Source organism: Protomyctophum bolini, assembly GCF_963924005.1.
Source record: "Protomyctophum bolini genome assembly, chromosome: 18".
NCBI lineage: Eukaryota > Metazoa > Chordata > Actinopteri > Myctophiformes > Myctophidae > Protomyctophum > Protomyctophum bolini.
In genome coordinates this window covers 3,778,235-3,792,083 of record NC_137879.1, presented here as the reverse complement: position 1 = coordinate 3,792,083, position 13,849 = coordinate 3,778,235, and the positions used below count along the sequence as shown (strand labels likewise).

Genomic DNA, 13,849 nt, shown 5'->3' with positions numbered 1-13,849 from the left:
TTTCTGTCCCACTTAGGGGTTGCACACAAGATTCCTGCTACTGGTAGAGGGGAAAAGTGAGTATTTGTATTTATTCCCCCGCATAAACCTACAATAAGCTATATTAGAATAGTCCTACAATAATCAACTCAGATCTCAAGTCAGCAAAGGCATCAACACCATCTATGTGTCCGTCTACAGAAAGCCGCCACCATGAGTACGGACGCAGAGATGGAGCAGTACGGCAAGGCCGCCATTTACCTCCGTAAGCCAGAGAGGGAGAGAATGGAGTCTCAAAGTGCTCCCTTTGATGCCAAATCTGCAGCGTATGTGGCGGATAAGGCCGAGCTGTACCTAAAGTGCAAAATCATCAGTAAGGAGGGTAACAAAGTCACCGTGGAGACGATCGACAAGAAAGACGTAGGTAGAGGTGGATCTAAAATTAAAAATAGTTACAGTACAACTGTAATCACACACTTATATTCTGTTGTGCACTTTTATGTTTATTTTTTAGACAAGAACTGTCCCCGAGGCTGACGTCACCCCAATGAACCCTCCCAAGTATGACAAGATTGAGGACATGGCCATGATGACCCACCTCACTGAAGCCACCGTCCTGTATAACCTCAAAGAGCGTTATGCAGCGTGGATGATCTACGTAAGCTTTTCTACATGCTGAGAACAGTACAGCGTTGCACCTGGCGATATAGCAGAGAAAGAAACATAGACTACAGAGTACAAGTTATATCCTCGAGTGAAAACCAATCGAATAACAAATTCAAACTAACTCATGGTTCTGACGTTAACTTGCTCATTAGTTGATGTGGCATGCTCAGTGCTCAGTGTTGTGTGATAGGTTAATGTTCTCTCTCTTCTCCCCTTCAGACCTACTCTGGCCTGTTCTGTGCAACTGTGAACCCCTACAAGTGGCTCCCAGTGTACGACCAGGAGGTTGTGAATGCCTACAGAGGCAAGAAGCGTATTGAGGCTCCACCCCACATCTTCTCTGTCTCTGACAACGCCTATCAGTTCATGCTGATGGGTACGTACTGACAGGACAATGTCAACCAATATAAACCTATAATGCTTTTGTACTGCATGTATCCATGACCAAAAGTTTGCTTTACATTTTACAGATAAAGAGAACCAGTCTGTCTTGATCACGTAAGTTTCCATCATCTACTAGGCATTACAAAAATAACATGTACACAAATTCACTAACTGCATTTCTCTGAATGTTTGCATTTATAACCAGTGGAGAATCCGGTGCTGGGAAGACTGTGAACACCAAGCGTGTCATCCAGTACTTTGCAACAGCAGCAAGTGCTGCGGGAGAGAAATGTGCCGCTGATAGCGGTAAAATCAAGGTATACAACATTTATATGCAATATAGCAATTCAATTAAAAGAAAATAGACCATAATAGACCAAATATTAAAGTGGGCGATGTCTGAAACATTCTAGGGGTCACTGGAGGATCAGATTATTGCAGCCAATCCCTTGCTGGAGTCCTATGGTAATGCCAAGACTGTGAGGAATGACAACTCCTCTCGCTTTGTAAGTGTAAATTATTTGACATTTTATGAGAAAACCTGCAATAATTCCACAATGTAGAGGTGATGCAACAAATTGTGCTGTTATCAAACAGGGTAAATTCATCAGAATCCATTTCAACAATGCGGGTAAACTGGCCAGTGCTGATATTGAGACATGTAAGTATGAAGTTCACAGATGATAAATTATATATGCCTTCTTTTGAGTATTATATATTGAGTTATGTACAACCAATTATTAGCCTATAACAAGAAATCAATCAGCATTCACTTTACTTTCTACTCCTACTGTTGGTGTGAATATTAATATTTTTAGCAGTAGTAGTAGCATCATTATTCATTATTAATATGAGTTAAATGTACAACCCATATAGATCTGCTGGAGAAGTCCAGAGTGACCTATCAGCTTGCTGCAGAGAGAGGGTACCACATCTTTTTCCAGATGATGACCAACCACAAACCTGAGATTGTTGGTAAGTGGATTGAATTATGCTGCAGCCAATATAAATTAATTAATACAAAATACACTGTCACCCTTTTGCAGTGGTGGCTCAGGGGTAGAGTGGCTGGATGGTAACCACAAGTCGAAGTGTCCTTGAGCAAGACACTGAACCCCTAATTACTCCTGATGTGCTGGTTGGTGCCTTAAGGCTTCCGCCGTCATCGGTGTATGAATGGGTGTAATCTATGTAAAGCACCTTGGATAAAGGCACTATATAAATGCACCACATTCCTTTTCAGACATGTGCCTGATCACCAGCAACCCCTACGACTTCCCGTTGATCAGCATGGGTGTGATCGTTGTGGCCAGCATTGACGACAAGGCAGAGCTGGAAGCCACTGACGTCAGTGATTATTATTATTTTAATATTTCCAATACTCACTAGTGTGCACTGCAGGCAGTTGCTCTCCAGAATGGATTTTCTAATGCAGTGGCTCTCAAAGTCTTCAGACGGTGACCCCTCTAAAATAATCCTATTTGAACTGGGGTATTAATAGGTCTCAACAGTCCTTCTATCTTGCTTCTGAAGGCGGCCTACACCACACGCCGCCTTAAATTGTCACTTAAATGTGCAGATAGATACCCTGTATTTATACTGTGTTGTATGTTGGTTTGTTGACAGTGGAGTTGTGCACAGTTTTACAGGACGTTTGTTAATGTAACGTTAAGCTCAATCGTCTGAACACATCTCTGCTTATTGACATCAGGAAGCTATTGACATCCTGGGCTTCAACGGTGAGGAGAAACAGTACATCTACAAGTTCACCGGTGCAGTGATGCATCATGGAGTCATGAAGTTCAAGCAGAAGCAGCGTGAGGAGCAGGCTGAACCTGACGGCACAGAGGGTGAGCTGATCTTTATTTATAATAGTAGTAGTTTATTATTATTATTATTAGTACTAGTAGTAGTAGTAGTAGTAGTATTTATCATTATCACAGAGGGCGAGGTGCATCTTCAACTAAAGAATGAAAATGACACATACATTGTCACAAGTATTGCATTGTTTTACTTATATTATAGCCTATTCTAAATGAACTAAGCTAAATATAGTTTAGACTGATGGTAATTGGTTTATCTCTATGAACCCGACCTAACCTTGTGTTTACCTTGCTTTCTGCTAATTGCTCTGTGGAATTAGTTTAAATGCCCGCATTGTAACTTGCAAATTGTATGAACATTTCAGAGGCTGACAAGATTGGCTACCTGTTGGGAATCAACTCAGCAGAGATGCTTAAAGCATATTGCTACCCCAGAGTGAAAGTTGGAAATGAGTTTGTCACTAAGGGACAGACTGTGCCACAGGTGAGTAGTACATGTTTTCCATGTTCTGATTGCATACACTGATGTACACGCCTTATATGCTCAACACAGCATACACAGTGGCGTGCACAGATATACACTAGGGGCCCTTTGTTTCATGTACAGATTTTGATGTTTTAGATTATACTGTTTACTTTAGACTGATGCTAGGTTCGTGGTTTACCTCGGTTCCTAGATTATTATTGCTATTTGATGTATTACCTCATGTTTTCCTTGTTTACTGTCAATCCCTCAGTGTCTGCTAAATGCCTAAGTTGTTAATAGTGAATTGTGTAATTCACACCATTACTAATAATGTTCCTATTTCATTAGGTCGGTAACTCAGTGGGTGCCTTGGCCAAGTCCATCTATGAGAAGCTGTTCTTGTGGATGGTCGTTAGGATCAACGAGATGCTGGACACCAAGCAGCCTAGAAACTTCTACATTGGTGTGCTGGACATCGCTGGTTTTGAAATCTTTGATGTAAGTGTGGACTTTTTTTTTAAGTGGGAGACAATTTTTTGTTGTTGTCACAATTACACTAATGGGCTAATGATGTTTCCACCCACAGTTCAACACCCTGGAGCAGCTGTGCATCAACTTCACCAATGAGAAACTGCAACAGTTTTTCAACCACACCATGTTTGTTCTGGAACAAGAAGAGTACATGAAAGAAGGAATTCCCTGGGATCTCGTTGACTTCGGCATGGACTTGGCTGTCTGCATTGAGCTCATTGAGAAGGTATTCACTTAATATTACCTTATTATATTTGATCATATACTTGGCTGTCTGCATTGAGCTCATTGAGAAGGTATACACTTAATATTACCTTATTATATATCATATACTTGGCTGTCTGCATTGAGCTCACTGAGAAGGTATTAGGCCTATACATATTTTGTGCTTTATGGACATGATGTTAATATTATTGTTTTTGTCATCGTCTCCTTTACAAAGCCCTTGGGCATCTTCTCCATCCTTGAAGAGGAGTGCATGTTCCCGAAGGCTTCAGACAAAACCTTCTGTGACAAGTTGCACGGCACGCATCTTGGAAAGTGTAAAGCCTTTGAGAAGCCAAAGCCCGCCAAAGGCAAGGGCGAGGCCCACTTCTCCCTGGTCCACTACGCTGGAACTGTGGACTACAGGTTAGCAGAACCTTATATAATATATGTTAGTATGTCATATGTTATGTTACTTTTACTGTAAGTTATAAACCTAACCTAACCTCTGTGGACTACAGCATCACAGGATGGCTGGAGAAGAACAAGGACCCGCTGAACGACTCTGTGGTGCAGCTGTACCAGAAGTCTTCAATTAAAGTGCTGGCTGTGTTGTATCCTCCTCCTGAGCCTGAAGGTATGTAGATTAATATGAATAGAATACTATGACATAATGTTTTCTATGCTCCTCCTTTGCCTTATGGTATTGTCATGGTGTGCTGAGCAGCAGCGAGCACAGTATAGACGATTTATCCCCAAAACTTTGGCACCTTACCCCTTCTACATGCTTTTCAAACTGTAAACAATTCAGCTTAATGAGCGTTGCGCCTGTCAGACATGCACAGAGCCAGTTCTGTCAACTGCTGCTCACCCTCCACCACCACCCCAGCTACCACCTGTTGTTTTGGATCTGCTGTTTATGTATGGGGGATTCGGAGTCCCTGTGGTCGGGACTGATGCGCTTCATCAGTGTACATAGAAATCAGATCCAATTCACCGCCAAACCATAATAAATATATTGCTCATTTTACATTCAATAAATATTCTATCCATGCGTGAGTTGTCCCGACAGAACTGAATAAGCGAGCCCACATTAAATCAGAAACAATATTTTCAAGTTAATTTATTCTTGTTCAGACCTTTGGTGTTGAACCAAAGGTCTGAATAAGAATAATTTAACTTGAAAATATTGTTTGGTCGTTTGAAAAGATTAACTTTGATTTGATGATTCTATGGAATATAAACAGATAACACAAAGAAGGGAGGCAAGAAGAAGGGTGGTTCCATGCAGACCGTGTCTAGTGCTTTCAGGGTAAGAACATTTATTCATTATTATCAACATTAGATTGCTGTTAGAATGAAGAATTATTATTAGATAGGCAATGTTGGAATTAAAAATGTTCTGTTTCACCAGTTGTGAGCTTGTAGATCAGTTATCTTTGAATGGCTGAAGTTTAAAATGGGCCTTAAGTGGTTAATGTACAGTATATGTTTTAGTACAATCTATATCAAATCTGTAGTGTAACTAGTATAATTATAAAGTGTTCAAATATGTATAGTGGAGGAAAAGGTACAACATTCTATCACTTTAAAAAAAAGCCTACTTGGATCTTTTATTTCTTAGGCTAACTTGGGGATGCTGATGACCAACTTGAGGAGCACTCATCCTCACTTTGTGCGTTGCCTGATTCCCAACGAGTCCAAGACTCCAGGTGAACACAGACAATACACATTATATACAATGATTGTAATGTGAGGTGGTCTTTAATGCAACTTTGGCCAGTGTTTAACTATTGTCCTAATTCTAATAATGAAGAAACATCTTTACAGGCCTGATGGAGAACTTCCTGGTCATCCACCAGCTGAGGTGTAACGGTGTGCTGGAGGGCATCAGGATCTGTAGAAAGGGCTTCCCCAGCAGGATCCCATACGCTGACTTCAAGCAGAGGTATTCATTCCTTCTTCCAGAAGCTTTTAGCTCCAAACCTATTAACGGGAGGGACACAAAATGACCATATGAACTTCTGCAAAACAGGTACAAAGTACTGAACGCCAGCGCATGTCCCGAAGGCGCATTCATGGACAACAAGAAAGCTTCAGAGAAGCTGCTTGGGTCCATCGACGTTCCCGTTGAGGAGTACAAGTTTGGACACACCAAGGTAGAGACACTGTGATTTACGCAATATCACACGAGAGGGTGTGCTTTACAAGGATTATTGGCACGACGGTGATGCAGTCAGGGACGAGGCGTAGCTCGAGTTCCGCAAGCATCACTGAAGTAAATTTGACTTTAAATAGTCCCCTCTGTCACAGAGAGTCTCACCAATCAACACAGCCGAGCTGTCAAAGCTGCCCGGTGCAGTATAGGAGGAATTCCAATATATGAAATAACTGATCTACAAGCTTTCTTGAACTTGTAGATTGGCTATTTTCGCTGCACGATACCGTCATACGACAAACTATACAAAGCACCGAGCTGCAATGCCATGCATTGTCTAATCATGTGCGGCGTGATATAATTGATGTGATCAGGCCCAGTACCATCATGCTGGTTCGAAGCACGGGTAGATAGCTATTTCAACCAATCAGATTGCTTCGTCGGAACCATCTGTTGTATAATCTGGTTTAACATTATGGACACACAGAGGTAAACACACAGGTTCCAACATACATATGGACAGAGGACTAAAAGTATATTTTACAGTTGTTTAGTTACAGTCTTTGTAACGTTGTGTTCAGGTGTTCTTTAAAGCTGGTCTGCTGGGTGTCCTGGAGGAGATGAGAGATGAAAAGCTGTTTGCTCTGGTCACCATGACTCAGGCTCTCGCACGAGCTTTCCTCATGAGGAAGGAGTTTGTCAAGATGATGATCAGAAGGTACAAGCATCATTTGTTATATTCATGTTACTTATCGTTAAATACAATTTTGATAGGGTTAAATCACTATAATAAAAGTGTATACTTCTTCCAACTCTGTCCACAATCATGACACAAGTTCAACCGTTTTTTCCACAGAGAGGCCGTTTTCACCATCCAGTTCAACCTCCGCTCGTTCGTCAATGTGAAGAACTGGCCATGGATGAAGGTCTACTACAAGATCAAGCCTCTCCTGCAGAGCGCCGAGACTGAGAAGGAGCTGGCCAACATGAAGGAGAACTACGAGAAGATGACGGTTGACCTGTCTACTGCCCTGGCTAAGAAGAAGGAACTAGAGGAGAAGCTGGTGACTCTGACGCAGGAAAGGAATGGCCTCGTGATGGCAGCGTCATCAGTAAGTACACTGGACATCCCTCAGATGACAAAGCTGTTCCTTTTCACACTATGCTCCCTAAGAGTCTGTACCCCCAACAGGCAACTGCAAAAGTATATATCTACCAGAACAAATGCTGACATGTTTCCTCCCTTGTGTTTTCATTGACAACCAGGGAGACGAGGCTCTGAATGATGCTGAGGAGAGGTGTGAGGGTCTTATTAAAAGTAAGATCCAGTTAGAGGCAAAGCTCAAAGAGACGACTGAGAGACTGGAGGACGAGGAGGAGATGAATGCAGAGCTGACGGCCAAGAAGAGGAAGCTGGAAGATGAATGCTCTGAGCTCAAGAAGGACATCGATGACCTGGAGCTCACCTTGGCCAAAGTGGAGAAGGAGAAGCACGCCACTGAAAACAAGGTTCATGATCATAGACAAACCTCCTATCTCCATATTGAAACCTTTTGTGTTTTCCGTAAATTAAAGCCCTACTTTATCATATGACAGCGTCACACACAGAAAAATAGAAATATCAGATCAACAAGCTTGTCAATCTGCTACTTTGGCTCTTTTTGGATGTTAATCTTGACAAGTTTCCACGCACGACAGAGACCAAGTGCAATAATGATCTATTCCATGACAACACATTGTGTTCTGCTTCTATCAGGTGAAGAATCTGACTGAGGAGATGGCCTCTCAAGATGAAGGTCTTGCTAAGCTGACCAAGGAGAAGAAGGCACTCCAAGAGGCCCATCAGCAGACCCTGGATGACCTGCAGGCAGAGGAAGACAAAGTCAACACTCTGACCAAGGCCAAGACCAAGCTGGAGCAGCAAGTTGATGATGTGAGTGTTACCAAAGTGAAGCACATGTTTTGAATACATTATATGTTTATTGTTTCACTGAATTATGTCTTACACATAATGTATCATTGTGCAGCTGGAAGGTTCTCTGGAGCAAGAGAAGAAGCTCCGCATGGACCTGGAGAGAACCAAGAGGAAGCTTGAGGGTGATATGAAACTGGCCCAGGAAGCCGTCATGGATCTGGAGAACGACAAGCAACAGTCTGATGAGAAGCTTAAGAAGTAATGTGGACAAACTATATGAATACTTCATATTAATAATAATAACAAAATGAAATGACAAGGACAGAAACTATGGCTAAAATATGATGTACTGTATTCCACAGGAAGGACTTTGAAGTATCCCAGCTTCTGAGCAAGATTGAGGATGAGCAATCTTTGGGGGCCCAGCTGCAGAAGAAGATCAAGGAACTCCAGGTATATATTTTTCTCCATCTTCTTTAAAATCATTGATAATAAGTAAGTGTGAATTAGGATTTTAACATGTCCATTCATTTGAAAAGGCTCGTATTGAAGAACTGGAGGAGGAGATCGAGGCAGAGCGTGCTGCTCGTGCTAAGGTTGAGAAGCAGAGAGCTGATCTCTCCAGGGAACTTGAGGAGATCAGTGAGAGGCTGGAGGAGGCCGGAGGAGCCACCGCCGCTCAGATCGAGATGAACAAGAAGCGTGAGGCTGAGTTCCAGAAGCTGCGTCGTGACCTCGAAGAGTCCACCCTGCAGCACGAGGCCACCGCTTCTGCTCTCCGTAAGAAACAGGCGGACAGCGTCGCAGAGCTGGGCGAGCAGATCGACAACCTCCAGCGCGTCAAGCAGAAACTGGAGAAGGAGAAGAGTGAATACAAGATGGAGATCGATGACCTGTCCAGCAACATGGAGGCTGTTGCTAAGGCAAAGGTATGATGGAATGCCTTTGTATAATATAAATCTAATTACAGTAAACATAGCATAATGTTTGGCTAGTTTAAACGAAAGCTTTCACCACATTAACAGAGAAACAGAAAACACACTAGTAAAGAGCCCTGAGGGACTCTGCTCAACCATATGGGTTTTAAATAGGGGTGTAACAATATAGTAACTGCATCGAATTTTAATTTCAAGAATCAAAGTATTTTTCACCCCGTCAGGTGAAAAGAAGCAGCTTGGACTCCTCATGCATAGAAAGGAAGCATGAGGTCAATTCGATGATCGAAAATGTCCAATGTTCATTTGCAGGGAAATCTTGAGAAGATGGCTCGCACCCTTGAGGACCAACTTAGTGAAATCAAGTCCAAGGCTGATGAGAACATTCGCCAGCTCAATGATGTTGGAGCTCAGAAAGCGAGACTGTTGACAGAGAACGGTAAATGTTCATCTTGAAGTTTACTTTGTCTACAAGGTTTGTTCATGGTAGCAAATTGACCATAGTTTGAATATTTGTTCATTTCAAACAAATCATCTCCAATTTCTACCTAGGTGAGTTTGGTCGTCTACTGGAGGAGAAGGAAGCTCTCGTCTCTCAGCTCACCAGAGGCAAACAGGCCTCCACCCAGCAGGTTGAGGAGTTGAAGAGACTCATTGAAGAGGAGGTTAAGGTGAGGATCAGCCGCCCCCCCCCACCCTTTTAGGCCTAGTTTATTGTTTATTTGCTGACATCATTTTGTCATTTTTCGTCTGACAGGCAAAGAATGCCCTTGCCCACGCTGTGCAATCAGCTCGCCATGACTGTGACCTTCTGAGGGAACAGTTTGAAGAGGAGCAGGAAGCCAAGGCTGAGCTGCAGCGTGGAATGTCCAAGGCCAACGCTGAGGTGTGTCAGTGGAGGAGCAAGTATGAGACTGACGCTGTCCAACGCACTGAGGAGCTGGAGGAAGCTAAGTAAGTCATCAGTGTTTCTACACCAGCGTTTCTCAAACTTTGGAGACCACCCTTAGTTAGACCCCTTTGAAGATTGAATGGTGGTCGCGCCAAAAGTGGAACGATTCACGGAAGATAAATATGAGGAAGAGCAAAACGTCTCTAGTGTGGGAGAGGGTGGGAGGAGATCTTTGCAACCATGTGTATCCTTGTGTCTCAATGATTTACACTGACAGTCTGACAGGCATCACAAAATATTGCCCACAATAATTTGATTCCATTCAACACTGATCAACAGGAAGAAGCTCGCCCAGCGTCTTCAGGATGCTGAGGAAGCAATCGAGGCTGTGAATTCCAAGTGTGCCTCTCTGGAGAAAACCAAACAGAGACTCCAGGGTGAAGTGGAAGACCTCATGGTTGATGTGGAGAGGGCCAACGGTTTAGCCGCCAACCTCGACAAGAAACAGAGGAACTTCGATAAGGTGCTTTGACATTCATTATTTTAACATAAGTGTCGTTAATGACACATGCTGTGCCTTAAAGTGGGGTAAAATGACACGTTTCATTACATTACTGTGCAGGTCTTGGCAGAATGGAAGCAGAAGTTTGAAGAGGGACAGGCAGAACTGGAAGGAGCTCAGAAAGAGGCTCGTTCTCTCAGCACTGAGATGTTTAAGATGAAGAACTCCTACGAGGAGTCTCTGGACCAACTGGAGACCATGAAGCGTGAAAACAAGAACCTGCAACGTGAGTCTTTCTTTTGATAGAAGTTTTTTTTATTTTTGCTTCAATATTGTTTTGGATATTTCTTCTGAGCCAAAAGCGGGTCAAAAATGTCATCATTTTGCCTTTTGAAATCCTTTAAATCAGTTGTGAATTATAGGCTAGACTAACTAAAGTCATTATTTTCAACCAACTGCAGAGGAGATCTCAGACCTGACTGAACAGATCGGTGAGACTGGAAAGAGCATCCATGAGCTGGAGAAGGGCAAGAAGCAGGTGGAGACAGAGAAGGCAGAGATCCAGACAGCCCTGGAGGAAGCCGAGGTAACACTGCAGAACAATGCACTTGTCTATAGTGCAGTGACCCCACACGAGTGGCTTTAAGCGAGCTAGCATCTCTTAGCATTGCCCATGATGTTGCATGCCGGACTGGCGATCCGTGTTTGATCCCAGCTCAGGCCTGAAAATTAAGATCTTACCTCCTATGCCAAAGCACCAGCGCTCACCCAGCAGTCTGCTGTCACCCAGGCAGATATGTTGATCTGAACCCCCATTCCAAAGCGTCAGCGCTCGCCCAGGTGTCTGCTGTCACCCAGGCGGATGCGTTCATGCACTGATATTTTTAACCTGTATTACATTTCAGGGTACTTTGGAGCACGAGGAGTCCAAGATTCTTCGTGTGCAGCTGGAGCTCAACCAGATCAAGGGTGAGATCGACAGGAAGCTGGCAGAGAAGGATGAAGAGACGGAGCAGATCAAGAGGAACAGCCAGAGGGTCATTGACTCAATGCAGGGCACTCTGGACTCTGAGGTCAGGAGCAGGAACGATGCCCTGAGGGTCAAGAAGAAGATGGAGGGAGACCTGAACGAGATGGAGGTTCAGCTGAGTCACGCCAACCGCCAGGCTGCTGAGGCCCAGAAGCAACTGAGGAACGTCCAGGGACAGCTTAAGGTGCAAACCATAGTAGTTTGTTAGACAGACACATCTTCAAACAGAGGAGCTGCTCTGAAAGAAAATCTGATGTTTCTCCTCACCACTTCAAATGTGATTTCATTTAGGATGCCCAACTGCACCTTGACGATGCTCTCAGAGGCGGAGAAGACCTGAAGGAGCAAGCTGCCATGGTGGAGCGTAGGAACGGCCTCATGGTGGCAGAGATCGAGGAGCTGAGGGTGGCTCTGGAACAGACAGAGAGAAGCCGCAAAGTGGCTGAGCAAGAACTGGTAGATGCTAGTGAGCGCGCTGCACTGTTGCACTCTCAGGTACGCAAGTCAATTAAAAAAAACATACAATATTCAGAATTTTAAACTACTTGGAACGATGCAAGTTGAAAATGCATGGCCCACCCAGTTATTATGTCTGTGTCTCTTTTATGCCCATATATGAAGTTAGTTGAATGCTTACTTACATTGTGCAACATGTGTTGCACAATGTGCTTTATTTCAGAACACAAGCCTTTTGAACACCAAGAAGAAGCTTGAGGCTGACCTGATGCAGGTCCAAGGTGAAGTGGACGACAGCGTTCAAGAAGCAAGGAATGCTGAGGAGAAGGCCAAGAAGGCCATCACTGATGTAAGTTAGGATGCCCTACCATTATCAATTAGTGTACTGAACATACATCTATTATATATCCTCATGTCATGCTTTATATTAACATACAATACAACGCAACATGACTTTCCAGGCTGCTATGATGGCCGAGGAGCTGAAGAAGGAACAGGACACCAGCTCTCACCTTGAGAGGATGAAGAAGAACCTGGAGGTCACAGTGAAGGACCTGCAGCACCGTCTAGATGAGGCTGAGAACCTGGCCATGAAGGGAGGCAAGAAGCAGCTCCAGAAACTGGAGGGCAGGGTAAGGTGTAATTTACTTCAACACGGCTTATAGTCAGAGAATTAAATATGAAGAGATAACCTCATAATGTATCATTCAACTGTGAAGGTGCGCGAGCTGGAGTCAGAGGTCGAAAATGCAGGGAAAGGTGGAGCAGATGCCATTAAAGGTGTCCGCAAGTACGAGAGGAGAGTGAAGGAGCTGACATACCAGGTACTGTCTACCATGTTCACTTTAATGACCATCATTCCTCTGACAAAAGGAATAGATTGCACGAGCATACAACTAATGTTATGAATTCACTCTGACTTCAGACTGAAGAGGACAAGAAGAATGTTGCCAGGCTTCAGGATCTGGTGGACAAACTGCAGATGAAGGTGAAGGGCTACAAGAGATCGGCTGAGGAAGCGGTAAGACACATTTACATGGTGATGAATGTTCCCTTCCCTTTGTTTCCCCTAAGGAAGCTGTGACTTTTGGCTCAGGCACTCATGCTGGATGGGCCACAACCACACTATACAATTTCCCGACATCGTCTTGCTTGGACTATAATTGCAAGATTCTCTTTTCGCATATTGAGGCTTTGAACCATCTCTATCATATTGCAGGAGGAGGCAGCCAACTCTCACCTGACCAAGTGTAGAAAGGTTCAGCATGAGCTGGAGGAGGCAGAGGAGCGTGCCGACATCGCTGAATCCCAGGTCAACAAGATGAGAGCTAAAGGCCGCGACGCCAAGGTATGTTCAATAAAACATACTAAAACATGATCATCAGGTATTAGGATTATATTCTTTTAATTTAAAGTGTACAGAAAACAGAAAAGTGGTCACTAGTTAAGTATACCTGGTTTTCACCACTCACCTGAACTCACAGCTGTTGTATGATAATAAGGGGAGGGGTTGATTTTAGTGTGTCACTAAAAGAAAAGTGTATTTCGATTGGGCCTTTTGACTCAAAGGCTTTCAGCTTTCAGAAAGAAACCAAAAATACACAGGGAAGACATATTTGCATATTGTTAGAGTAGCGTTAACTCCATAGACACATACATAACAGAAAAGTACAAAACTATATGGCACCTTATCTTTAACTAATTTAAGATGAATGTTGAATATCTAATTGTATATTCCTACTTTTACAGGGAAAAGAAGCTGCTGAATAAATTCTCCAATTCAAGTCACCGTACAAAGTCATAAAATATGACCCATTGTATTCAATAAAGGTGGCAACTAAATTATGTTGTTTCTTGTATTCATTGTCTCGTCAATCACTTTTTAATGTCAGGTTTGTCCGATTATTC

General features: G+C 43.3%; 1 protein-coding gene across 1 annotated transcript; it reads left to right on the top strand.

The window, feature by feature from the left end:
• The first annotated feature begins 34 nt into the window (after nt 1–34).
• Nucleotides 35–13,759, top strand: LOC308333175 (myosin heavy chain, fast skeletal muscle-like). The gene is made up of 41 exons (XM_080789371.1): nt 35–56; nt 181–399; nt 494–637; nt 865–1,021; nt 1,116–1,143; nt 1,235–1,346; nt 1,443–1,535; nt 1,627–1,690; nt 1,906–2,004; nt 2,273–2,376; nt 2,741–2,879; nt 3,218–3,336; nt 3,667–3,816; nt 3,905–4,075; nt 4,292–4,479; nt 4,575–4,690; nt 5,301–5,365; nt 5,678–5,765; nt 5,884–6,001; nt 6,089–6,212; nt 6,793–6,929; nt 7,068–7,323; nt 7,478–7,720; nt 7,968–8,144; nt 8,239–8,384; nt 8,489–8,579; nt 8,666–9,055; nt 9,374–9,500; nt 9,614–9,732; nt 9,819–10,015; nt 10,293–10,476; nt 10,576–10,741; nt 10,917–11,041; nt 11,361–11,669; nt 11,777–11,980; nt 12,165–12,290; nt 12,403–12,573; nt 12,661–12,765; nt 12,867–12,962; nt 13,161–13,289; nt 13,691–13,759. The coding sequence occupies exons 2-41, from the start codon at nt 193–195 to the stop codon at nt 13,709–13,711; spliced, it is 5,805 nt and encodes a 1,934-aa protein (XP_080645497.1). The 5' UTR covers nt 35–56; nt 181–192; the 3' UTR covers nt 13,712–13,759.
• Nucleotides 13,760–13,849: the final 90 nt, after the last annotated feature.